The sequence below is a fragment of the Monodon monoceros genome, unplaced genomic scaffold (assembly GCF_005190385.1).
Source record: "Monodon monoceros isolate NGI ecotype Baffin Bay Population unplaced genomic scaffold, NGI_Narwhal_1 Super_Scaffold_21, whole genome shotgun sequence".
NCBI lineage: Eukaryota > Metazoa > Chordata > Mammalia > Artiodactyla > Monodontidae > Monodon > Monodon monoceros.
This window is the reverse complement of record NW_021703778.1, coordinates 96,894,237-96,922,045: the sequence shown is the minus strand read 5'-3', so window position 1 is coordinate 96,922,045 and position 27,809 is coordinate 96,894,237. Positions and strand designations below refer to the sequence as shown.

Sequence of the window (27,809 nt, the reverse complement as noted above, 5' to 3'; positions counted from 1 at the left end):
ATAAGTAAATACTTACTAATTCTGAGAAAGGGTCGATTCCTAGGTAGTGAATATAGAAACAGGAAATAGCTTTGAAATAAAACAGATATACTGCTATTAGGGAGAACTTGGTAAAGCAAACCTCTGATGACTTTAAATTCCTCACGCAAATTCATGCTGCCTGGTTGCTCCGAATGGTGTGCAGTGTGGTTCTATTCTGCCCCAAGCTTGAATGTGGCACCCTAACAACTGACCTGCAAAACTGTCTTTAGTGGTTGAGTTTGCATACATATTCCTTCCTCCAAAACTCAGAGAATACCCTCTACTGTTGATATTATTCTTTCCTTAAAGATCTGTTATTTCTAATAATTTAAAATATAAATTTAGATAGATTTGCTTGACAATTTGGGTCAAATTCTAAAAGGTTATTTTGAATTTTATTAGAGTCTCAGGCAAGTCATTTTCCAGAAAGTTATCTTTAATGTCTTTGCTAAATAAATAACATTTACACACACGACAAAACCATCACAGGCTCCTGTAGGAATCCAAAGTGTAAGAATCCAAGGTAAATGTAGAGGTGCATCAACTATTTCAAAGTCTAAAATCAAGCATCTGTATATAAGCAATCACTTTGATTAAAATCTTCCAAGCTTAATTACTCCCTCTTAAAACATTTTAAATTCTATATTGGACAAAACAGATATAAATGTACTTGTGCAAATTAACTTTAAAAAACATAGTATGGCTTTAAAGTCACAGTTACTTCTGCAGCATCATACTATATGAGCACACTTGAGTCATCATTCTGCATTAGCCATTATTCTTAGTTCAAGTGAACACACTGTCACATCTATAGACAATGTATGTCTAATTACTCTGCACCCCAAGGGAATAAAGGATTAAGATGCTATGAAACAAATTAATTTCACGGGACTTTGATAAAGACAATAAACATTAATGGAATTTGGGAAATAAGATTTGCAGGGCTTATCTCTCTCTCTCTCTCTGTGTTAGACATTTCTTAGAGAAACCTCATCTGATTTAGGAGTAACAGGAAATAGGCACAACTCATTCCATTCTTCTATCGCATGTTAAAAAATAAAATTCATGCAATTTTCAAAAATTAATTTCTTATAAACCCAGTCAACAATTTCTTTAAAAAAGTAAAGTGTAACCTCTGCTTTGAGAGATGACAATAAAATTAATAAGTTTAAATATTGCCATAATTAAGAAAAACAAAGTCATCATTTATACAAGCTTAAGAATTCAAGTTGCTTGTGCAATGAAATTAAAATTGACCACACACCAATCATTCTGAGCTATAAACTAACACATAGATTACCTTGGAAGTCATATCACCAATTGCTAATTTTATTTACATTAATGACAAGTAGTATAACATTTACCAATTACAAGTCTACAGGTCTACTTGTTGGTAGTAGTTGAGCTTTTCCAATAGGATTTTTTGGAGAACCTTTATACCAGACCCTCTCTTTATCTGATGGTCTTCTAAGGACCCTGTTATTTATGCCACGAGAAAAGCCCATATCATTATTTACAACAGATTTTACTATATCATGATTTGTCAGATCATCCAAGGGAACCTTAATTTGGCCATTAGATATCACTTCCTGCTTACAAACTCTGGTGGACCCAAGAGAAGCATTTCCAGAGTTTGGGTGCCTCTTCATTTGTGAGAAAGATGTAGAAGTTACCTCCATGCTTGATTTTGAAATCGTATCAACATTCGACTGTTTGTATGATGTAGACTTCTGTTCTTTAGGACTTGATCTGGTACATGGAATAGAGGAATCTTTTGATGTACATTCTACACGAGAGGGAAGAGCACTATCACAGCTCACTGATTTAACCAGAGGAGAAGCAGCATCACCAAGACTTGCTAGTTTATGTCTTGGAGATTGTCCACCATACAACAACAAAGAATTAATTCTTCTGACAGACTGACGGACAGGCATACGCTGAAACTTAAGAGGTGACTTAACTTTTGTCCTATTTGGTTCATTTAAAGAAAGATTGTTAAACCACTGTATGTGGTCTGAAACCTTTCCATGCTCTGTCATTTGTAAATGTTCAGAAACCGTTTTATCACATGTTTCCACCAGTGACTGCTGTTTAACAATTCTCACAGGCCTAGGTTTTGACAGGTTTGCACTATTACACGTAATCTGCTCTGAGGAAGAGGTGCTAGCCACGTCCTCTCTAGAAGCTGCACATTTCAGTAAGTTCTCTTCAATCATATTTTCATTCTCCTTTAATTTAGTATTTAGTGTATCCCTTGGGGACTCTTGTTTCTTTATTTGTTCATCACTGGACAATTCCTGCTTGCTTAAATAATCTTTTGGTATATTCGAATGAATGTTGTCTTCTAGTTCTATCTTCATCTGAGTTGAGTAACATTTTATAGTGGCTTCTCTACCCAATTTTTGAGTTTGATGTAGTGAGAAGTCTCTTTCTGAAAAACTATTTTCATCTTTACTAGTGTGGTGTTCATTGGACTCTATCACAGTGAAATTATTAATTTCAAATAGATTTTTTTCTGTGCTACATTTGATAGAAGATGTTTCATTAAAATTTACTTTCCCTACATTAGTTAATGATGACTGCCTGTGATTTATCAATGCATGAAGATTACTTCCAGATTCAGAAAATGCTTTCTGAATTTTCACCACAGTCTCTGTGGTCAGGTTATTTTCATCCCCACTAAGAGAGCTGCCAGTTACGTTGTTATTATGCCTACTGTGTACATTAGAAGGGGTAAGCTCATATGACCTAACAGGTGACTTTTCAACCATCATATCGGGCTCCAAGGAAGAGTTTTCCACCTCAAGAACTGCATCTATTGGAGAAGCTTCATTTCCATCTATTTCTTGAAAACTTGAATTACTAGGTCCTGTCCAAGACATCCGGTAATTTCTTCCACCTAGTCGCTCTGGAGTTAATAAGTTTTCCTCAGACTTACTGATCTTTTTTGAACCTAAAATAAAGCAGTTCAGTGTTTTTAATCATTTACATCTGACCTAGTTTTGAAATGTTATTCAAATACATGACAAATTAAATACTAAGCATTTAATTCCGATAAACTAGATTTGTGTTAAAAGAGATAATTTTTACCTATAAATATGTCAAACATCTTTATATTTACATTTTTAAAGATCCTCCAATTATTCATAGAAAAATACATTGCAATTCCAATATTTTCATTATTCAAACACGAATTTTCAATTTCTAGAATAGTAAATTACTTAATATATTTTATCATTAAAAACAACTAAAGGTTATATGTCAACTATATCTCACTAAAATGGGAAGAAAATTTTTTAAAAAACAACTAAAGTAGGCTTTTGGGATAAAACTCTAACAATATCATGTAAATATACCTTTTTTTGTTAATCTTTCATCAATATATGGGCTAAAAAGCAGACCTGTTTTTACAGATTCAATCCTATTTTTTAAACTTTGTTGATTTGCAAGTCGTCGACCAACATTTTCAGATCTATCGACACCAGAACACACATTCTGTACAGAACAAATTGAAAAAGTTTTGGTTAAGAAATAAACCTAGTTAATTCAAAATATTACTTTGTAGTTATCAAAATCCTCTACAGCTGATTTTAAAAGGTGTGTATATAATTGAGGAACAATTTTATAGCAAACACAATATACTTGCATGCATGCTGATGAAAATTATAAGCATTTGACTTGGCTATTAGTGGATATTTTATGATCTAAAATAAAACAGCCTCACACATTAACTTAAAAAACTTTTTTTGTGTGTGATGACTGTGCCAGTACCTGTTCACAAGAGTGAAAGAAAACAGAAAAACAGAACAAAATCTTACCTCATGGAATTTACATTCTTGATGGGCAGATTTAGGCCAGAAGAAGGCAGACAATAAACTATAAAGTATAATATACAATACATAAGGTGAAAAGTGCTAAGGACAAAAGCAAAGCAGGGTAAGGAGGATACGGAGTGGTGAAGGGTGGGGTATAATTTTAAACACAGTGAACAGAAGATGATTTGTGAGTAAAGAAAAATGAGAGCGACAGTCATGAAGGTATGAGGGGGAAGAACATTCCAGGACAGGAAAATGCCAGTGCAGCCTCTAAGGCTGAAGCAAGGTCTGGCACACTTGAGAAACTGCAGGAGGCAAAAGTGAATGAAGCCGAGAGAGCAAGGGAGGGTGGCAGGAGGAGAGCTCCAAGAGGGAGGCCAGGAACAGATCATGTGGGGCACTGCAGATCAGTGTAAGAACTTTGGCTTCTCTTTTTTTCCCCTCAGAGTGAAGCAAGGAGTCACTGAAGGGTTCTGAGCAGAGGAGTGACATGAGTGACATGATTTAACTCTGGTTTTTAGAGGATAATTTTGGCTCTAGTACTGCAGCAAGGTAGAAGCAGGTAGACCTACTAGTAGGAACTTGTAGTAATCCAAGTTCCAGATAACATAACTTAGAGAAGGTTAGAAATGTAGTACTGGTGAGAAATAGTCAGCCTGGATAGACTGAAAGCAAAAGTTAGACAGGATTCCCTAATGGTTTCGACGGTACATGTGAGAGAAAGTGAGGGGTCAAGAATGTCTGCATGCTGTTGGTGGGAATGTAAATTGATACAGCCACTATGGAGAACAGTATGGAGGTTCCTTAAAAAACTAAAAATAGAACTACCATATGGTCCAGCAATCCCACTACTGGGCATATACCCAGAGAAAACCATTATTCAAAAAGAGACAGGTACCACAATGTTCACTGCAGCACTATTTACAATAGCCAGGACATGGAAGCCACCTAAGTGTCCATGGACAGGTGAATGGATAAAGAAGATGTGGCACATATATACCATGGAGTATTACTCAGCCATAAAAAGAAACGAAATTGAGTTATTTGTAGTGAGGTGGATGGACCTAGAGTCTGTCATACAGAGTGAAGTAAGAAAGAGAAAAACAAATACCATATGCTAACATACACATATGGAATCTAAAAAAAAAGTGGTTCTGAAGAACCTAGGGGCAAGACAGGAATAAAGATGCAGATGTAGAGAACAGACTTGAGGACCGTTTCCTCTCCTTGGGGAGAGGAAAGTATAAGCTGGGACGAAGTGAGAGAGCATGGACATATATATGGCATGGACATATACACACTACCAAATGTAAAATAGATAGCTAGTGGGAAGCAGCCGCATAGCACAGGGAGATCAGCTCAGTGCTTTGTGACCACCTAGAGGGGTGGGATAGGGAGAGTGGGAGGGAGACGCAAGAGGGAGGGGATATGGGGATACATGTATACGTATAGCTGATTCACTTGGTTATATAGCAGCAATTAACACAACAATGTAAAGCAATTATACTCCAATAAAGATGTTAAAAAAAAAAAAAAAGAATGCCTGCATGGTTTTTGGCCTAAGTGATTAGAAGAATGAGTTGCCATAAGTGAGATGGTGAAGACTACAGGTAGAATAGAAGTGTGGGTGGAGGAGACGGGGAGGAGTGGAGAAATATCAACAGTGGAGAAGTGCATCTTGGGAGCTCTATTTGGGGCAGGTTACACTTGAGATATCAACACCTCCCTACTTGGGATCAACACCCAAGTAGGGAGGTCAAGTAGGTAGGTCGGTTAAACAGTCAAGTTGTTCAGGAGAGCATTTGGGGCTAGAGATATAAACTTGAAGTCATAAGTATATACATGATGTTTAGAGCTGATGATCACCCTGAGTGAGTGGAGTGAGAAAAGAAAAACCCAAGGGCAAAGTTTTGGGCACTCCAATGTAAAGGAATTAGAAGATTAACTGACAAAGAAGGAAGAAAATCATGAGACTATATGTCCTTGAAGCAAGGAAAGAAAGTATGCCAGAGAGGAGCAAGCCATCAGCCAGGTTACATGCTGCTGACATATCAAGGCTAACGAGGACTGGTCTGAGCAATGCTCAATTCATGAGTGATCTTATGAGAGCTGTTTCAGTGAGTGTTGGGGATGAAAGCTTCACTGAAATTGATTTCAGCAGAATAGAAAAGGAGGAACTGGAGATAACAACTCAAGTGTAAGGGCTGGTATAAAGAAGTGCAAAGAATGGGACAGTAAATGGAAGAGAGGCAGGGTTGAGAGAGTCTTTTAGCATCAAGTCTTCAGCTTTATCCTAATATAAACTTCAATGAAATCGTGAAAGACACTTACTCCATCTTTGCTACTTTTCCCTAGATTAAATTTCAAACGAAGAGATCTTCGAACCTTTTCTTTACGGCTGATTTTAGGAGAGAAGCAGTCTGCTTTTCCTGATTCCACCCTAGAAAGAGTCAAATTAAAAACATCAGTTTATAGCATAAGAACTGGAATTCCTACAAAATAAAGTTTGAAAGTCCAGAGCAAATCACATTGTTAGTAATTGAATAGAGTAATAATTTTTTAGGTTTAAGATACCATATAGGAACACATTGTATTTGCATAAAAAATACAAATATTTTATAAAATAAACTTTCCTGTTTATCACCAGAGTTTAGTCACTTATAAACCAGAATCATTAGGGTAGACTAGCTTTTTATATTAACAGGAAATTTAAAAATTACACACATCAACATAAAATAGGATTTTAAGCAAGCAAAATGGATTCAAATTAGGAATCTTTCTCTAGAGGATATGCACTTGATTAATAAGACTATAAAGGCAAAGGGCATTTTTAAAAATTATGATTCTCAGTAGAAAGACACAAAATATTTTATTAACTGTATATACCAAATTTTTATCCAACCTGGATAAATTACCTGCAAACTTTTTTGCTTGCAAGCCTTTTACTTCGCCTTAGCACACCTGTACTGATCAAATGGTTTCCATTGACGGCGACAGGAGAGAGTGAACTCTGAGATGACCCTTCTGGGCTTGTATCAAAGTGAACTATAAAAATAACCACACGTGATAGACCACACATACTCATTTTCTTTTCAAAGTATAAAATATTAATAGCAATTAGATTTGAAGTCTTAATTTCCACCCCTAAACAACCACAAAATCACATAATTTCTGGTTAGAATCTTCAGGGGTCAAATAACCCAAGTCAACTGAAAAAAAAAAATCTATTTCTTACTTTTTAGTTACCAATTAAAGGTCAGATTAAACATTATTTTTATATTAGAGTTTTGCTTTAAACTCTTTTAATACTACAAGGGAGGGGTGGGCACTGTTGCAGATTGGATAAGGAGCAAGCTTTCGAGACAGACTTGAGTTTGTCCACCACTTACTAAATGGCTTTAGGCTCTAAAATTGGACTTCTATGGTGAATATAAATATTACTGTAACGTATATAAGATGTCTAGCACAGTACCTGGTACATAAGATTAATTAATGCTGTTATCAAAAATAAACTACTGAAAAACAATTTAGTATCTGAGTATCCAGCATGCACCTGCTAGCCAACTTGCTGTCTACCTGACTCTGGAGTGCAATTTGTCCAAAATTTTTGGCAAACAAACAAAAACCGATGATCTATAACATACACCTAACCACTTGGCTACTGCCATGTTCCATGATAACAACTGGAGGTTACAACAGCTCATTTTGATTAAGTTATTTAACACTATACCATGAAACCAACTATAATAAAAAATTAGGGAAAAGTATAATAGTTATGAGTAAAGGCTCCATATACATTTGATTTGTATTTGAATATTGCCCAGGATACATTCAACAAACATGAACCCTCTCAACTTATCATTGGTATCGATAAAGAATTCACACAGGTCCCCATACAGAAATATCCATGTTTTTTCAATTACAAAACAAGAAAATAATACAACCATTACAGTGACTTTTTGGGTGCATTTGGCTAAAAAGAAAGCTTGGAGGCAATATGATATATCCAATGTGACATAGGTAGCTTTATTCTAGGGCTGCAGTCTAGTTATCTTGAAAATATATCAGTGGTGACAAGGAGGCACAGTCAGAATAGATGGAATAACACACAGTTACAACACATATTAGAAAAAAATTAAAAATAAGTACACTATGGATTGTAGATTAATATTGTTGCCTACATATATTAAAGAAAAGCATCATATCTGTTATAATCCAAACTTAGAAACCAACTCATTTTCAATTTTGCAGATGCAATTTACTGAACTGTGGCTGAGAAAGGGTCAAAGAAAAATGGTGAGTTAAAATAATAGAATTACTGATGCTGAACTTGTTAATTTTTTTATAAAAGAAGTTTCGCTGGTTAAGCAGGCTCATACTAATGTTACAGTAACATAATGTTTAATCTATTTTTGGGGAACTTGGAGAGAAGGAATCTGCAGGTTCATTTCTTGGGGAAGATGATGTATTGCTAATAAACAAAGGCAGGTAGAACTATGATTCACATCTGTCACTTGGAAGTAGTCCTCCAAAGCAGAAAGCCTTTAAATACTAAAAACACACTAAGTTACTTTAAAGGAGTTTAAGTCTCCAGCCTGTGAATACCGATAGAACTACAGACATAGCTTCAGAGTTCTTATCATTACACTTTAATGAACCACAGAGAACCTGAAGGACCATAGAGAATAAGTTGCTATTCTGTTCACCTTTTTAATAAAACAAACAAGGAAAATGTAAACCTTTCGGATAACAAAAGCGAAAGAGAGGCTTTTGGGAAGAAAAACTCATAACCCAGCTAACAAATTCAAACTGAAACTCTTATCATTGTCTGAAACCAAAGAAAATCTAAAAGAATCAGAGGCTACTCACATTTTGTCTAAATGTGACACAAATATGAGATGGAAGACTCTGGGCTTAGAGTTTCAATTCATTTTGGGTTGACCACAGGTTAATACGAGCCAACTTGTATTCTACACATGCTAAAGGAGCCGACTCAATCCAAGATCACACTAACAAAAATTTGGTATTCAAATTAGCATGATTATATTTTTCTCTGAAGGCTCTGGTTGGCCACATTAGGAACTTGTATTTCATTTGGAATAAAATGGCTGGGCTGGTAAGGGATGTGGAAACCATGCCATAAGGATGGCTTTTTATAAAAGCTACTTGAGTATAAAACTTTAAAAATACCGCCCCCCAAATTAACCCACAATGGTACTTCAATGGTAACACCCCTACTCTGGATTCAGAGATGCTCAAACGCTGGTGACCTCAACTCAACAAAAGACAGCAATCCAGCCACATCTACAGATCCAGAAGTAACTAAAGTAGAATTTAGGATGTTCAATCACGTAAAACCTGAGCACAAGTGCTATCCTATCCACAGTGACCCATAACTTTCAATAGGCATGGCAGTAAAACACACACACACACACACACAAATTATACTGAACCACTGTCTATTTTAAAAGTTAGGGGACTTTATAAAATTCAGAGATCTGACAAAACAGAGAATAAAACTCTGGCTCCTAAAGGGTCATATTAATATGAAATAGCACTTTGCCCAGAATAGGCACTCATGTTAATGTTTATAACCCAATTATATAAATTCCATTTGTTACCTGATACTGGTGTAGAAGTGCTACTGAAGAGATTACCTGGCAACAACTCAAAGTTACAATTGTTCTTGATGGACTTCCTTTTCTTACTTGAGAAACCATGGGAATCTACCGGTAGTTTACGCTTAGCATTTGGTGTAAGAATCACTGGTGAAATGGATAGCTGGGCTGAAAAAAAGAAAACTTGTTTTTTCTCCCACAAAGTTGATAAGATACAAACACTTTATATAATTTCTTCTTATAAAGCTATTTCTTAGAACCAAAAATGGGGGGGATATGTTTACATTAACATTATCAAATATATATTATAAAACTAAATTAACACTATGCAATTACTTAAAATAAAAACAGTGAAGTTGCAAAGAGGCCAGACTCTTAGTAACTTCAACACCAAATAGACTAAAAGATGCATATAATTCACATTAAAGAGTATTAAATAGGCAAGAAAAATTATAATCAAGGTATTGAAACAAAAACTGATCTAAATATTTTTGATTTTCATCATAACTGAGTATTAACCAGTTAATGTCTTCAATCTAGAAAACAAAACAAGTAATCAAATTTTCTATTACTGGGTTGAATAATTTCAGCCACAAACAAACCAAAAAAAAAAAAATTGGAACAAATATTAATAAACTTCTGGTTCTAAAATAAAAATGAGATTTATTTTCACATGTTCAATATCATCCAACTTACAAATGGAAGAACATGATTCAGAAGATCAAAGATATAACAATAGACTAAAATAAATTCATACCTACAATTTTAGGTTCATTATATTCAATGTAATTATATATTATGTATTACATATATATATCCAATGTCATAATATTACAGTAAAATATCTTCACTGAAAATTACATTTGGAATTGATTAAACAAAATAAGTTAGGTAATCATTATCGTAATTAATTTTTGTATAATGTATATAAATGTCCACTTAAATAAATATATATAATACCTACCAGTTCTTTCCTGTTGAGGTGTAATAGAGGGTGTCCTGTTAGATTTAAGTTTATTTAATGCTCCACTAACAAAATCTGAAATGCAAGGCATATTTATAATCATATAATCAATTATAACAACAGTTACCTAACTTTTATCAATAATTCATATTGCTATTTGTGGTCTTTTAGCATCTAAGTTTATATCAGCTTATATGTTTTAAAGTCACTTAAGGTAAAGTAAAAGGAATTATTTCAAAATAGGCAAAAAATACTAAAGGATATATTTGTATTCCATTCCCCTCTTATACTCCCATATCTCTCAAAAAAAAATAAATAGATAAATAGGAAGACATTAAATACAGAATGAGAGACTTCCCTGGTGGTCCAGTGGTTAAGACTTTGCCTTCCAATGCAGGGGGTGTGGGTTCGATGCCAGGTCGGGGAGCTAAGATCCCACATGTCTCACAGTCAAAAAACTAAAAACATAACTTTAAAAATGGTCCACATCAAAAACAAAAACAAAAAACATACAAATAAATAAATACAGAATGAACTGTTAAACAAGTATCTATAATGTATAGAAAGAGTATGGAAAAGGAAATCATTACCTTTTGAGGAAGGAAAGAAATGGCATTAAGAGAGGAATCTTTGCAAGGGAAATAAAACCTGGACAGTGTTCTGAAGGATTTGTAGGTGTTGATTAGGGTGGAAGGTAGAATTCAGGCAAGGTGACTAGTATATGCAAAGGTATGTAAGAAAAAAAGAGAATTTATGTATACTAGAAACCAGGAGTTTGATACTGCTAGAGCAAATAGTCAACAGTGGATATGGTAAGAGATAAGTCTTGTGTATTAGGCAGAACAGGGCTGTGTATCATTTTGAAGAACTTGAACTTCTCCAAAGGCAAAAAGGAACAAAGTCATCATTTCTGCACTTTAGGAAAATCACTAAACCTGCAGCAGTATGACAGACTTATTGGGGGGTAAGCCTCCTTGGATGGAGACAGGCAAACTAGCTAAAGTTTATTCTAAGTATGCTATTCAGTCATTCAACAAATATCTATTTTGTACCTATTATGTGTCAGACACAATGAAGATACAACAGTGGCCAAAATATGAAACAGTGACCTTTACAAAACTTATCCTATTGGAGGAAACAAACATTAAATATACTAAGGAAATAAATACCTATTGACAAATGGGTAAATAGTGTGAAGTACAAATATAACAATGGATTTAGAGTGTGGAGTTAGAGGAGGTATCCTTGAGGAACTGGTATTTAAGCTGAGACCTAAAGGAAGAGTGGGAATTAGCCAGGCAAGAGAAGAAGGTCTTAACTGAGGTAGCAGCTATGGAAATGGAGGCATTATTAAAGGTATTTAAGAGATCAAAGTGATAAGACTTGGTAGACTTAGTGGGATGTGCGAATGAGGAAAGAGCAGATAAGGACGTCTAGAATTCTGACTTTGATAACTGAGTAGACAATGGCGCCATCCAAAGAAACTCAACAGGCCAGGAAAGAATGGAATGACATACTCAAAATATTTAAAGACTGTCAGCTATATCATTCAGATATGAAGGAGAAATAAAGGGTTTCCCAGATGAACAGAAGCTGACAGACTTCATCAGTGCTAGACCTGCCTTACAAGAAATGCTGGAAGGAACTCTTCCACCAGAAAACAAAAAGGCAAAAGTAAACAAAATTTTGAGTAAGATGATAAACAGAATCAGAAAATTGCAACTCTATATCAAAATAAGCTGTCAAACAATTCTATAATAAAGGTTAAAGGGAAAAAAGCAGTAAAACTATAGCTACTTCAATTTGGTAGAGAACACAAAACATAAAGAGACAATTTCAGACAACAGAAAGGTAAAAGGAAAAGGATGAAACTCATATAGGCAAATGAAGGTAGTAAGATGCTATTGGCAGAAAAAGGACTTTTATCTGTAAGACAATTTACACAAACCTCATAGTAATCAGAAAATATAAATCTAGAGGGACTTCCCTGGTGGTGCAGTGGTTAAGAATCCGCCTGCCAATGAAGGGTACATGGGTTCGAGCCCTGGTCTGGGAAGATCCCACATGCTGCGGAGTAACTAAGCCTGTGCGCCACAACTACTGAGGCTGCGCTCTACAGCCCACATGCCACACTACTGAAGCCCGCATGCCTAGAGCCTGTGCTCCACAACAAGAGAAGCCACCGCAATGAGAAGCCCACGCACCACAATGAAGAGTAGCCCCTGCTTGCTGCAACTAGAGAAAGCCCTTGTGCAACAATGAAGACCCAACACAGCCAAAAATAAACAAACAAAATAAATAAATTTATTTTAAAAATATATATATATATAAATCTAGAGCAGAGACACAGAACATAAAAGAGAAAACTGAGAAAAACATCATAGAAAACCATCGAACCAAAATGGCAGACAGAAACACAAAGAAAAAGAAACAATGGAGATACAGAACAGTCAGAAAACAAAAGATAAAATGGCAGTACTAAGTCTTCATCTATCAATAATCATCCTAAATGTAAATGGATTGAATTCACCAATCGAAAGACAGAGTGGCTGGATGGATTAAAAAACAAGACCCAACTATATGCTGCCTCCAGGAGACTTACTTCAGCTCTAAAGACAAACATAGGCTCAAAGCGAAGGGATGGAAGATGATACTCCAAGCAAATGGCAGCCAAAAGAAAATGGGTATAGCCATACTCATATTAGACAAAAATGACTTCAAGCTAAAAAAGTTAACAAGAGACAAAGGTGGACATTATATAATGATAAAGGGGACAATTCACCAAAGAAACAACAGTTAATATATATGCACCTAATATATGAGTGCCCAAATATATAAAGCAAGTATTAACAGACCTAAAGGGAGAAACTGACAACACAATAAATCAATAGATTTATACAGAACATCCCATCCAAATACAGCAGCACACATTCTTCTCAAGAGCACATGGAACATTCTCATGGATTGACCGTAACTTGCGACACAAGTCTCAATAAGTTTAAGAAGACTGATATCATATCAAGCATCTTTTCCGATCATAATGGTATGAAACTAGAAATCAACTACAAGAAGAAAGCTTGAAAAATCAGAAATATGTGAAGACTACACAACATGCTACTGAACTACTGGGTCAATCAAGAAATCAAAGGCGAAAAACAAAACAAAACAGGTGAATCCTACCAAACATTCAAAACAGATTTAATACCTATCCTTCTTGAATGCTTCCAAAAGACTGAAGAGGAGGGAGCACGTGCTAACTCATTTTATGAGGCCAAATTTCCCTGACACCAAAACCAGGCAAGACAATGCAAAAAAAGAAAATTATAGGCCAGTATCTCTGATGAACATAGATGCAAAAATCCTCAACAAAATATTGGCAAACTGAATACAACACTACATTAAAAGGATCAAACACCCGCAAATCAATCAACATGATACACTGCATTAATAAAATGAAAGATAAAAATCATATGATCATCTCAATAGATGTAAAAAGCATTTGACAAGATTCAACACCCATCTGTGACAAAAACTTTCAATAAAATGGGTATAAAAGGGAAGTACCTCAACATAATAAAGGCCATATATGATAAACCCACAGTCAACCTTATACTCAATAGCAAAAAGGTGAACGCTTTCCCTCTAATATCAGGAAGAAGATAAGGATGCCCACTCTCACCCCTCTTATTCAATACAGTATGGAAAGTCCTAACCAGAGCAAACAGGAAAGGAAAAAATAAATAAAAGATATCCAAATTGAAAGGAAGAAGTAAAACTGTCACTATTTGAAGAGGACATAGTTTATATATATATATATATATATATATATATATATATATATATATATAAATAAAACCCTGAAGACTCCACTAAAAACCTATTTGAAATAATAAGAAAACAATCCCATTTTACAATCACAACAAAAGGAATAAAGTACCTAGGAGCAAATTTAACCAAGGAAGTAAAAGACCTGTACATTGAAAAATGCTAAGACACTGTTGAAAGAAACTGAAGAAGACACAAAGAAATGGAAAGATACTCTGTGTTCATACATTATTAGAATTAACACTATTAAAATGTCCATAGTACCTAAAGCAACCTAAAGACTCAATGCAATCCCTGTCAAAATCCCAATGACATTTTTCATGTCAACAGAATTAAAAATCCTAAACTTTCTATGGAAACACAAAAATTCCTGAAAAGCCAAAGCAATCCTGAGAAAAAAGAACAAAGCTGAAGGTATCACACTCCCAGATTTCAAATTATATTACAAAGCTATATAGTATTCAAAACAGCCTGGTATTGGCAGAAAAACAGACACATATCAATGGAACAAAATTCAAAGCCCAGAAATAAATCCATACATATATGGACAATTAATTTATGACAAAGATGGCCAACAGGCACATGAAAAGATGTCCAACATTACTAATTATTAGGGAAATGCAAATCCAAACCACAATGAGATACCAGCTTACACCTGTTAGAATGGCTATTATCAAAAAGGCAAGAAATAACAAGTGTTGGAGAGGGTGTGGAGAAAATGGAACCCCCATACACTGTTGGTGGGAATGTAAATTGGTGCAGCCACTGTGGAAAACATTATGGAGATTCCTCGAAAATTTAAGACTAGAACCACCTTATGATCCAACCATTCCATATGAGGGTATTTATCCAAAGAGTATGAAAACACTAATTTGAGAAGACACACGCATCCCTATGTTCATCGCAGAATTATTTTCAATAGCCACGATAAGGAAACAACCTAAGTGTCCATCATCGGATGAATGGATAAAGAAGATGTGGCACATATATACAATGGAATATTACTCAGCCATAAAAAGAAACGAAATTGAGCTATTTGTAATGAGGTGGATAAACCTAGAGTCTGTCAAACAGAGTGAAGTAAGTCAGAAAGAGAAAGACAAATACCATATGCTAACACATATATATGGAATTTAAGAAAAAAAAATGTCATGAAGAACCTAGGGGTAAGACAGGAATAAAGACACAGACCTACTAGAGAATGGACTTGAGGATATGGGGAGGGGGAAGGGTAAGCTGTGACAAAGCGAAAAAGAGGCATGGACATATGTACACTACCAAATGTAAGGTAGATAGCTAGTGGGAAGCAGCCGCATAGCACAGGGAGATCAGCTGGGTGCTTTGTGACCACCTGGAGGGGTGGGATAGGGAGGGTGGGAGGGAGGGAGACGCAAGAGGGAAGAGATATGGGGATGTATGTATATGTATAACTGATTCACTTTGTTATACAGCAGAAACTAACACACTATTGTAAAGCAATTATACTCCAATAAAGATGTAAAAATAAATAAATAAAATGGGGCAGGGGGAGGAAACAACCTAAGTGTCCATCAATGGATGAATAGATAAAGAAGATGTGGTATATATATACACAATGAATACTACCCAGCCATAAAAAAGGACAAAATCTTGCCATTTGTGACAATATGGGTGGACCTTGAGGGTATTATGCTAAGTGAAATAAGTCAGACAAAGACAAACACCGCATGCTTCCACTCATGTGGAATAAAAATCCCAAACAAACTAAAACAACCAAAATAAATGAACAAACCAAATAAACCAAAATAAACACATAGATACAGAGAACTGAGTTATGGTTACCAGAGGGAAAGAGAGGTGTGGGAAGGGCGAAATGGGTAAAGGGGGTCAACTGTATGGTGATGGATAGAAATGAAACTTTTGGTGGTGAGCACACCATAGTGTATACGTAAGTCAAAATTTAATGTCCACATGAAACTTACAATAATGTTATAGACCAATGTCAGATCAACAAAAATACATAAACAGTAAATTTTTAAAAGGGAGGGGGGAAGCTTGCTGGATAAGACATTTAGGCTGGGTTTTGACAAGTGGATATTATTTGAACAGTAGAGGTAGATGGAAGTAAAACATTATATCAAAAAGTATAAGCAAAAGAACAAAGTGTCTAAAAATAATGAATAAAGAAAGCAGTTTGACTAAAGTATAGACTGCATAAAGGAGAGATAGGATACAGTAGAAAGGCATGGTAAAGCAATCCTATGAAAGATCTTTAATGCCAGGCTACAGATATCAGTATTAATGAAAGTTTCTGAAGGGTATGCATGTGAGATACATGATTAGAGTTATATATTAAGAATATCAGCCTTGACAGCAATAAGCAGGGCAGATTCAAGGAGGAGGCACAAAGACCAAGAAGGAAATTCTTACAGTAAACATGCAGTAAACACTGCAGATAGAATCTTACAGAATCTGAAAACTCTGTGAATATAGACGGTAAAGTAATAGTTAGGCACCTATGGCTTAAAGCTGTGACTAGAGAATGGTGGTACCATTAATAGAAAAAAGAATTCGAGAAGAACCAGTTTAAAGAAGGTGAAGATGATCATTTCAAAATGCTGAGCTCAAGCACCAAGGAAAAGCAGAAGTGTGATGTCTGCCTAGTAGAGACTTTTACTAAAGTGGTTTGACATTTGTGAGATAACAGTGGTAGAGATTTAAATGTTCATCTATTTAGATGCAATAAGTGAAGGAGTGAATGAAATCACAAAGGGAAAAGGGTAATAAAGATGATCTGTATCCAAGAATATCTGAATTTGGCGTAGGAAGTTTTATGGGTTGAATTGTGTGCTCCAAAAAGATATGTTTAAGTCCTAACTCCCAGTACTTGTGAATGTGACCTCATTCAGAACTAGGGTCTATGCAGATGAACTCAAGTTAAGATGAGGTCATTAGTACACCCACTAGTGCCATGACAGTTCAGAGGCCGATCATAAGAGGCCAAAAAAGTGGGTGGTACTCCAACTCCTGGAAATCCCCACCCCTCCTCCAAGATAGTTAGAATATTCCTCCCACTTGTTAGCCTATGAAATTACCCAGCCCATAAAAACTAACGACCCTCACACCTCAGGGCCGCGCTTGCCCTTCAAGACAGTCTACCTATTGCCTTCTGAGATGGCCCACACTCTGTCTGTGGAGTGTGTATCTCTAAAATAAACCTGCTTTCACTTAAAAAAAAGAAAAATGAGGTCATTAGGGTAGGCCCTAATTCAATGTGATTGGTGTCACAGAGAGACACCTAGGGAGTTCGCCATATGACAACACAGGCAGAGATTGAAGTGATGCAGCTGCAAATCAAAGAATGGCAAGAATCGATAGCCACCACCAGAAGCCCGAAGAGGCATGAAAAGATTCTCCCTTAAAGGTTTCAGAGGGAGCATGGCCCAGGCAACACCTTGATTTCAGACTTCTAGCTTCCAGAACTGTGAGACAATCAATTTTGGTTGTTTTAAGCCACTTAGTTTGTGGTACTTTGTGGTACTTTGTTACAGTACTGTACTGTACAGTACAGTACTTTGTTACAGAACAAAGAAGGCATAAGGGAAATCTACAAAGGAGGCAAAAAAAAAAACAGGAGGAGGCAAAACCATATCAGCCAAAAGATTCAAAAAGTCATCGGACAGTTAATAGAAATTGGTTCTGATACGCAAAAGATAAGAAATTTCCTAAGGCAACTGGAGGAATAGTCTGTCTTCCCAATCAAGAAGATTAAGAAGTCTCATGATTGATTCCACCAAGAGGAAACTCTGGTTCTTTTTGATTCTTCCTTGGTAATGTTTCCTTCATTATTTAGTTCATACTGCTAATTCATATTATTGTCTCAAGTCATGATCTCACACATGGACTACTGCCACACATTTTTGACTATTCTCCCTACCTCCAAGTCTCAATTCTCCAAACCAGATGATTTTCTAAAATAGTGTAATCATGTTATGCCTCTCTCCAAACCTTCAATGGTTCTCCAATACCCAGTTTAATGTTCTAATGCTTAAGCTTATCATAATACCATCCTAATCCCTAGGATGAGCCACTCAAGTCATGCAGACATAGATTACTTCTACCTTACAGACACAGACATAGATTACTTCTAGCTTACACAAATCTTTCTTCATAGCATCCTCGAATAGGATACAAATATTCTGACCCTCCACCCAGTTCTCCTAGATTCTACCCATTCTTCAAGAAGGTTCAGTTTAACTTTCTTTTTATAGTGTCCCTGGTCATTACAACCAGGGAACTTTTCTCCCTGGAATGCAGTTTATGTTTGTGCTAAACATCTAGCACATAATATCAGATTATATTGTCATTTTTATTTTTCACATGCATATGTCATGCCTCTCCAACTATGCTGTAAGCACCAAAAAGGCATACACCATAGCTTATGCTTTTTTATGTTCAAACACATTTCAGGCAAAAGCAAATTGCTGTACGTCCACAAACAGGACTGCCATGACCGCTTACCTCCTACACTTTGTCTTCGCTTTCTCTTACAGTCACCAGGAGTTTCATAATCACCTTCTTCAAAGCCTTCTGGTGATGGAGTAGCACAGAGATCGTCAATACCCAACATAGCTGGTATCTTTTCTAGGATAAAATCTGGAACATGTCCTAAACGAAAATGTTCACAATTAAGATTGCTCCTCTACTCCCCCTCAAAACATTTCAATAGTATATAGCCACTTTCTAACAGTTGTCTTCATAGTTCACTTAGAAAAAGCTGGGATCTCCCTCATTTAAACAAATCCCATTATTTAATAATGCAACTACATCTTACCAATATCTGATGCATAATCAATAAGAGTTTGTACTACTGCAGCCTGTAATCGTAGCTTTTTTTCTGTGTTAGCAGACATCTTCTCATGCCCTTCACTTGTCTGAAGAAGATTTGGTGCAAATATCACAGCAAGATTGCTGCTATCCATCTTATTCTCACTGCACCTTAAAGGAAAAAAGGTTTTATGAGATGGAGCTAAAGATAAAAATACAGAGTTAAAGTAACATATTGGGCACATTTTGCAGACCTCTTATTTTATCAGTTAAACACAAATCAAGATACAGTTATCCTTCATCTACCCATCTACATGACTGGCTTGAAATAAGACAGAACCAGAAATACACAGCCTCTCTGTGCTTAAATATATGTCATAAAAACATTGCTACCCATAGAGTTCACGCTTTGTTTTTCCACACAAATTGAACACATTTCTTTGATTTTTCAAACCCACACACAGAAAATTCAAAGTACTGAAGGCAGCCAAGTACGTCTAAAACAAGCAGTCTCAATGACAGCAGGGAGAAGGGAAAAATTTGAAAAGCAAATCGCAAATATTTTAGAAACACAATAATTTGAAGCCATTCAATGGACTAAGAAGCCTCTAAACACCAATAAGCCATTAAGGCATCCACCATGACAACCCTAAGACAGCAAGGAAATACTATATTTGGTATATTGTTTTTTTAAATGATACAGGGTATACCTCTTATAGTAAGGAAAAATATAATATTTTTAAGAAAAATTTCCATGCCAAACAAAATTTAATTTCTTATCATAAGGGTAAATCTAGCTAGTAGAGAAATTAAACTACCATCTCCCAAAACTTTTAATTACTACTCACCTAAGAGAAACTTTCCTGAGAAAGTTAAAGAAGTATCTTAATATATCAATTGTGTGGTCAGCCATAAGACAGGAAAGCAACAATGTAGCTTTATTCTTCTCCTCTGTTCTTAATTGTTGAGCTTTGATAAGTGCTTCATGCAAATCAGCTGGGAGAATGGGCTCTGGCAATTCCCTAAAAAACTGCTTAAGAAGCCCTGCAATATCACAAGGAGGAGCAGAAGACAGGCATCTTTCACCATGATCCAGTTTATTCTGAAATAAATACAACAATCTTGAGCGTTCGGGGGCTTAAGGGTTTAATGCAAATAAAGTATCCTTTCTTATACTCTAAAGAGCTTTCTTTAATACATTTCTCTTAACTCTTGTTTTAGTATTTATCACTTCTCTTTAGAAGGCTAAAAACAAAATTAAAAAAAAATTTTCATTTCATATAGTACGTTATAGGAACAAGGACCGTGAATCTGAAAGTACTCTGTAAACTTTTAAAGCATTATATAATATAAATAGCTTGATTATGACAATCATTTCACAACATATACATATATCAAAACATACGGTTGTACACCTTAAATGTATGTCAATTATACCTCAATTTTTTAAAAAAGCATTATATAAATGATATACATTTTGGAAAAAAGAAAAAGGGTTCTTCTGCCATGAAAAAAAGCTTTCTGCAAACTCAATTTCTGTCCATAATTCATGTAATAGTTCTAAATATTTCAATCCTAAAAACCAAATTAAAAAGTGGTACAAATGAAAAATTATAGTTCAAGAATATGCTTACCTTTAGTGCTTTTAAACGAATAACAGATCCTGATTTCCTAAAAAGCCCTTCTGTATGAATATGCTCTTCTAAAGATGTGCAAGCATCAACAAGAAAACTGAAAGAGAGAACTCTTTTTAGGTGGTAAGACACACATCTCACTAAATCCTATTCTCCTGCCAGAGACTACACCCCTTTCAGCTCTGATGCTACAAATCCCTTTAATCTCTGTGATAGAAGGTTACTTTTAGTTTTCCTTCTTGCTTCCTAAATTCTTCTCTAAAGCCCATCTTTTTACCCATGACAACTTCAGTGAGCCTGCTCAATCCCTGATCCTTGCCAATCTTAATCCATTTCTCTGCTTCAGCTCAGAGCACAAGATTTGTCTTTTTTTACTGCCTTCCCTTCTTCATATCCCAGTCTTTGCTCAACCCTCTGCAACCAGACTCATCCCCATTACTCCATCAAGATCACTAATGGCCTCTGCCTTGCCAAATCCATGGTCAATTCACTGTCTTTATCTTGCTTGTCCTACCAGCAGTTGATACACTCGACCACTCCGTGATGGCCCTGAAAATACTCTTCTTCACTACACTTTTGGAATTTCTGCTGTCTCCCTGACTGCTCTTTCTCAAACTTTTTCTGGCTCCTCTTTTTCTGCCAGACTTCTCCATCCTAGGATCAACCAGGGCTCTAAGGCCTTCTCCATTTCTTTACCTATTCTCTCTCCACAGGTGATCTTGCACAGCACACATAGCTTAAAAAACCTACCATCAACTACATTTGCCCAAAAATAAGGCAAGCCTTTTTTTTTTTCTCACTAACATTACCTGTCAGAAAGTCAGATATATCCATCCCAGTCCTTACAATCCTTCACACATTTAGAGGTGTGTGCTCAATTTCTTTATACTGAATAATTTTTAACAATCAATATTGGCTTTAGACGCTTAGGTAACAGCTGGTAACAAAAAATTTGAATGGATGTCAGCTGCAAGTAAATGAAAGCACTGTACTGGTGCATAGTGGCTGAATGTTGCAGAGTAACTGACAGAAAAACTTTCTTTTTAAAAAAGCAGACAAAGAAACTACAACAAAGATTTAGTCATTATTACTAGAGATATGACTGCAATTCTAAACGCTGAAAATCATCATTTAAAAAAACCTTTCATAGGCCATTTAAAAAGCAAAATAGTAAGTGGTTACCTCATGAAGATCGTGAATCTGTATCTATAGGGTGAGTGAGGGAAAATTGTTCTAAGGCAGCAAGGTGTTCAACAAATACTTTTGGACAATGCACCAATTAAAAACCTAAGTTATTAGACTAGAGTAGCCAGAATGAACCTTACTTTGGATAGAGGGGAAATGAATTAGTAAGAGCTAAGGTAGTATCTTTCTACTATGCATTTTTAAACTATTTTCTTAAGCCGTAAACTTCCCTAGCAACTTCTGATGCAGTTAGTCCAAAAGGTTATTTACAAATAGTGACACAGAAAAGCTCAAGTGTTAAATAATTTATATTCACAAATACTCCGACAGCTAAATATTCTTTTGTCCAACATTTCTAAGATAAAAAATATTAAAATTATAAATGAATTGGTAGTTTAGTATATTACTGAGTATCATCAAAACAGCAATGAAAACATCGGTACACAACGGAAAACTCTGCCTTAGAACAAAAATAATTTGCTTTCTAACATTTTTTCATTACTAAACCTTAAAATTCAATCCTGAAAATGAGTACAAATTAAAAGTTAAAATATGCAAAAGTTTAAAAAACAACTTTTAACATTAGTTGAGAAATAAAATCATTTGCTAGTTCCAACTAATTTTGTGCGCCATTCAACTATTTATTGTTAAACATTCCAATACCAGTTTGAAATATTTACTCTTCATTTCAAAGTTTGCTCACCTTGGAATATGTCCATATTCTGGAACAAAAGACTGGGGCAATGCATTAAAAGGTACTCCAAATATTTTACCCTAAAATGACAAAGTCAGTTACTCTAACACAAATATTAGGCTCAATATAAGTTTTCTTAAACATTAGGCAAATTAGAAACCTCACAAAATAAAACAAGATAGCAGAAATAAACTATTGGTCGAGACACAGAAAACAATTACATCAAGTATATTTGTTAAAAAAATAACTACTTTAGGGCTTCCCTGGTGGCGCAGTGGTTGAGAGTCCGCCTGCCGATGCAGGGGACACGGGTTCATGCCCCGGTCCGGGAAGATCCCACATGCCGCGGAGCGGCTGGGCCCGTGAGTCATGGCCGCTGAGCCTGCGCGTCCGAAGCCTGTGCTCCGCAACAGGAGAGGCCACAGCAGTGAGAGGCCCGCATACCGCAAAAAAAAAAAAAACAAAAAAAAAAAAACAAAAAAAAACTACTTTATACTAGATATTATGCTAGATGCTGGGAGTACAAAAATGGTCAAGATAGAGTCATTGCCCTTAAGCAACGCCCTCAGTTTCCAATCCCACAACAGAAAGTGAATCCATTTAGTGTTCAGTAAGGAAATTCTTAAACAGAATTTGGCCCAATATGCTAACATTTCTGGAAAATACTAAAAGCACCTTTAGTAACTATATAAATACTGACCTTAAACTTTCTGTTGGTCACCTTATAAATACTAACTTGAACAAAAGGCCAAACTGGCCTATAACAGTAATTCCTGTCACTCAGTACTTCCTAAAATTGTATCAGGGTGGTTCCTTTTATACCTGATTATCTTTTCCACACTCTATGGGAGAGTACTAATCAAACTGTTCTGAGGTATCCAAGGAAGGGATTCTGCAAACAATTTAAATTTCACGTCGTACTTTCAAAACCAATTTTAAAAAGTCAGAGTGGAATGTATTACTCGCATTCAAATTTTAATACATTTGAAGATCCCAAGAGCACATTTGTATGTTGGTTAACTTGAGTGTTTGTGCACACCTCTGAATAAAGAATCTGCCACTATCTTTGGGCATATATTCAAACTTCTTAAAAACGAGTCACTGATTAAGAAGGTTGTAGCTTTGCCTTGGACTTAAAACGTAAATTCAAGGGATTTCCCTGGTGGCTCAATGGTTAAGAATCCGCCTGCCAATGCAGAGGACACAGGTTCGAGCCCTGGTCCAGGAAGATCCCACATGCCCGCAAGTGGAGCAACTAAGCCTGTGCGCCACAGCTACTGAGCCTGTGTTCTAGAACCCGCGAGCCACAACTACTGAGCCCGTGTGCCACAACTACTGAAGCCCGAGCGCCTAGAGCCCGTGCTCTGCAACAAGAGAAGCCACCACAATGAGAAGCCTGCGCACTGCAGCGAAGAGTAGCCCCTTCTTGCCGCAACTAGAGAAAGCCCGTGCCCAGCAACAAAGACCCAATGCAGCCAAAAATAAATAAATTAATCTTTAAAAAATTCAAGCCTATATATGTCTGCTTATATGAAATTAGATTAAGTGGGCATACCTAATCACTCATATGTTAATTTAGTTTAGATACATCTGCTCTCCATGAATGCTCTTGAAGCACTTGTGTTGTAAGAGTACCTTATTTAACCTGTTATTTATAATAAGAAATCATTCAGGGAATTCCCTGGCGGTCCACTGGTTAGGACTCCACGCTTTCACTGCTGTGAGCCTGGGTTCCATCCCTGGTCGGGGAAATAAGATCCTGCAAACCACGGTGCAGCCAAAATCATTCAGTATTCTTAATGATTTGACAAAATCTTACTAGTCCTTTTTCAAGTAGCTGGCTCAATTTAATTGACAAATATAGAAAAGACTGTGTAGCATAGTGCTTAAGTGAGCAGGCTCCTAGTGTCAGGACTGCCAAGTTTTAAATCCTGGCTCTTCCATGCTTTCAGCTACTTACACAGACCTCCCTTCTTTCTTCCATATCCTTTCGGTTCCTTGTACCACGCCCGTTACCAGCTTCTCACTATTTCAGGCCACCTTCCTCCAAACCTCCCTTTGCCCTCGTCTGTCTCCGAACTGTAAAGACAACCCTTCTCCTCGCCCCCCCTGCCCCCCCCCCCCCGCAGACTCAGCTGGGCGTTAGTCCCTGCGGCCCCGAGTCCCCCACCCTGGCCCATTAGCTGAGTGACCTGGATTAAATGGTCATTCTCTGTGCCTCAGTATCCTTATATAGGTCCTAAGTCATAGAGTTGCAGAGAGAATTAAATGAATTAAAAGATGTAAAACATCAGTGTCTGACAAAGCAAACATTCAAAGAATATTTGTTGCTGTTACAATTATTTCAAGGTGAGCTATTAAAAAAAAAAAAGTTAGGGGGACTTCCCTGGTGGTCCAGTAGTTAAGACTCCGTGCTTTCATTGCAGGGGGCACGGGTTTCATCCCAGGTTGGGGAACTAAGATCCCGCATGCTGCATGGTGCAGCCAAAAAAAAAATTAAATAAAAAAAAAACTTAGTATGGGCAACCCCTTATTTGGGTAAATCAGAATTTTCTTGATACTGTGCAACCAAACAAAATGCAAAAATAAATCAGATGCTGAAGCTGATTGTAAGTTTACAAATGTCTTACATAACCAGAATTCAGGGTTTTTTTTTTTCAAGTCTCATTATGCTCAATAACTGGCTTCACAAGTGCTATAATTTAGTCTCATAGAATAAAACTAATAACATGCTTTAAAAATTTTATGTATTAGAACATCACTTACAATACCATCTTTAAAAAGATGTCTAGCAAGTTTCTTAAAGAGCTCAAAACTATCATTAGATAACAAACACCAAAGAGCCAAAGAAATCTAGTATTCAAATAATTACCTAACATGTTAGATCTCGTTCGTGTTAACACAATGATCTTCTGTATTTCTCTATTAGAATATTTTTATTAGGGTTTCTAGCATGATTACCAATTAGGATGAGGACCTCTGATTATCATAACAACTAGTGGCATGCGACAGGCATTGTGTGCTAGTCTCATCTACAGATCTTATAATTTTTTTAAATCCCCTAAACAACTCAACTAGAGATACCATTCCCATTTTATAGAGTAGGAAACTAAAGCTTAGGACAAGCAGCCCAAGATCACACCCCAGGTAGGGGTAGAGCAGGAATCAAACTCAGGTCTATCTGACTCTAAAGGCCAAGTGTCAGTTTTTCTTGAGGGGTAAGAAAAAAATCTGCATACAAATTCTTTCATATACGTACAAAACCTACTATATTTGAGATCTTGGAAAGCCAGTTTTACAATCAGAAGAAACCACTTAGTTTTTAAATATAAACAAATATGTTGCCAATAAGTTGCAAACAACAAAAATAATTTCTCCAGAATTTATAAGCTGTTAAGAGGAATATAAATTATTTGTCAGTTTTCTTCTCCAAGTACTTATTTTCTTTCAGAAACTATAAACTATTAAGAGTTATGAAAATTAATTTTTAGTTTTCATCTGTATTTAGAAAGCACCATATAATTAGGCAAGTAAATCTAAAACAAAATGCTTTATATTCAACTTATTTTTCACAATGAAATTCTTGACGATTCTGTAGATATTAAAATCTCATTCGAAATCCCCTAACCTCAACCACCCAAAAATCAACAGCTTCTGAATCATTCCACTGTGGTTTCTCAATTTACTCATTAATAAAAAAAAAACCTTTATGTCTCAAAAATATGATATAGCCAAGCAGCAAGCATGTTCTTTTCAAATAGGTGAATATAAAGTTATTATCTAAAGCCTATTTCTAATACTGTCACACCTCATCTACTGATTCATTTAAAAAAGATACTGGTACCCCTTGTTCCTCTCCAAATATTACTCAAACAGTGGTGGTGGGGTAGTGTTTGTCTCCCTTCCCACGTGCAACCTGTTCAAAATACAATAACTTAGCAGTATCTGGAGACATTTTTATTTGTCACAATTGGGACACGCTACGCGCATCTAGTGCATAGAAGCCAGAGATGCTGCTAAACATCCTATAATGCACAGAACAGCTAACCCCAATGCCCCCTAAAGAATTATCTAGTTCAAAATGTCAGTGTTGCTGAAGTTGACACACTTAAACATATTCTCTTTTGGATCCATACAGAATGAACATTTTAGCATGACCTGGTAATAAGTGATGGTAGGGAATACGCCCCCCTCCTTTTTTAACCTAAATCTCTTTCCCCAGAACTTACCACGATTTCCGTGGCTGCTGTCTCCTGTCTCCTGCGATCGCACTGCCCACGGCCACCCTTGACCTTAACGCCATAAACAGCCCGAAGCTGCTGTACAACGGCCAACCGCACCAGCCTCTGATCCCACATCCCGGACATGTCGCCCACTCTCCGAGGTGGGATCTGAGTCCTGACCCTCTTTCGCCACCAAGTCTTCCAATTTCCGAACACTCTCAGTTTTGCGCTCAGCTCCGCTGCCTTCCGGCCACGTCTGGCACTCTTCCGGCCCCGGACCCCAGCCACTTCCACGGCTTTTTCCTTGCTCCACCAACCGTCTTCTCTTAGCCCTTTGACCTAGCCACACCTCACGTTTCATTCACTTACACCGGCATTCTTTCTAGTCACTTAATCCTTTCAGCTACTTACACAGACCTCCCTTCTTTCTTCCATATCCTTTCGGTTCCTTGTACCACGCCCGTTACCAGCTTCTCACTATTTCAGGCCACCTTCCTCCAAACCTCCCTTTGCCCTCGTCTGTCCCCGAACTGAAAAGACACCCCTCCCCCCCCCCCCCCCCCCCCCCCCCCCCCGCAGACTCAGCTGGGCGTTAGTCCCTGCGGCCCCGAGTCCCCCACCCTGGCCCAGTCGCCGGACCAGCCGGCTGTTCAGGGGCCTCTTCCAGTCCCGGTCCCCGCCCGGGCTGGTGGCCGCCGTCACCCTGTTTCACAGGCTGCTCCCTCCCTCCTCCATCAACCTGCCTGCCGCCCCCGGCCAGCACATCCGGGTGCGCTCACTGAAAGTCAAGGGTCCCTCCTCATGCCTCCGCCCCACCGCCTCGACAGACAACCGGAGCCACCTCGGCCGGCCCACCTTCTGTTCCAGTCCAGCCTCAAACGGCAGCGCCAAAAAACGTTCCACACTCTGATTGGCCCGCTCCTCTTTTCAAAATCAGGACCCCGGAAGGTGGCCAGAAACTGCCTGTCTAGTGAGTTAAGGGCAAAGGGGCGGGACCACGAAGGGTGTGGCGGGCAAAACTAAG

The 27,809-nt window shown here is 36.9% G+C and overlaps 1 protein-coding gene across 2 annotated transcripts; it reads right to left on the bottom strand.

The window, feature by feature from the left end:
* Nucleotides 1-435: 435 nt before the first annotated feature.
* Nucleotides 436-27,299, bottom strand: ARHGAP11A (Rho GTPase activating protein 11A). Of its 2 annotated transcripts, none has more exons than XM_029239420.1 (12): nucleotides 26,792-27,299; nucleotides 22,572-22,642; nucleotides 20,684-20,780; nucleotides 19,898-20,151; nucleotides 19,057-19,220; nucleotides 18,744-18,890; nucleotides 10,419-10,493; nucleotides 9,494-9,622; nucleotides 6,752-6,881; nucleotides 6,168-6,276; nucleotides 3,378-3,516; nucleotides 436-2,974 (listed from the first exon to the last, which is right to left on the bottom strand). In XM_029239420.1, exons 1-12 carry the CDS (start codon nucleotides 26,927-26,929, stop codon nucleotides 1,389-1,391), a joined length of 3,039 nt encoding a protein of 1,012 aa, XP_029095253.1. In that variant the 5' UTR covers nucleotides 26,930-27,299; the 3' UTR covers nucleotides 436-1,388. The 2 variants fall into 2 exon arrangements, with proteins under 2 accessions (XP_029095253.1, XP_029095252.1); XM_029239419.1 differs by having other exon boundaries at nucleotides 1,337-2,974; nucleotides 9,458-9,622.
* Between the last annotated feature and the right edge of the window lie 510 nt (nucleotides 27,300-27,809).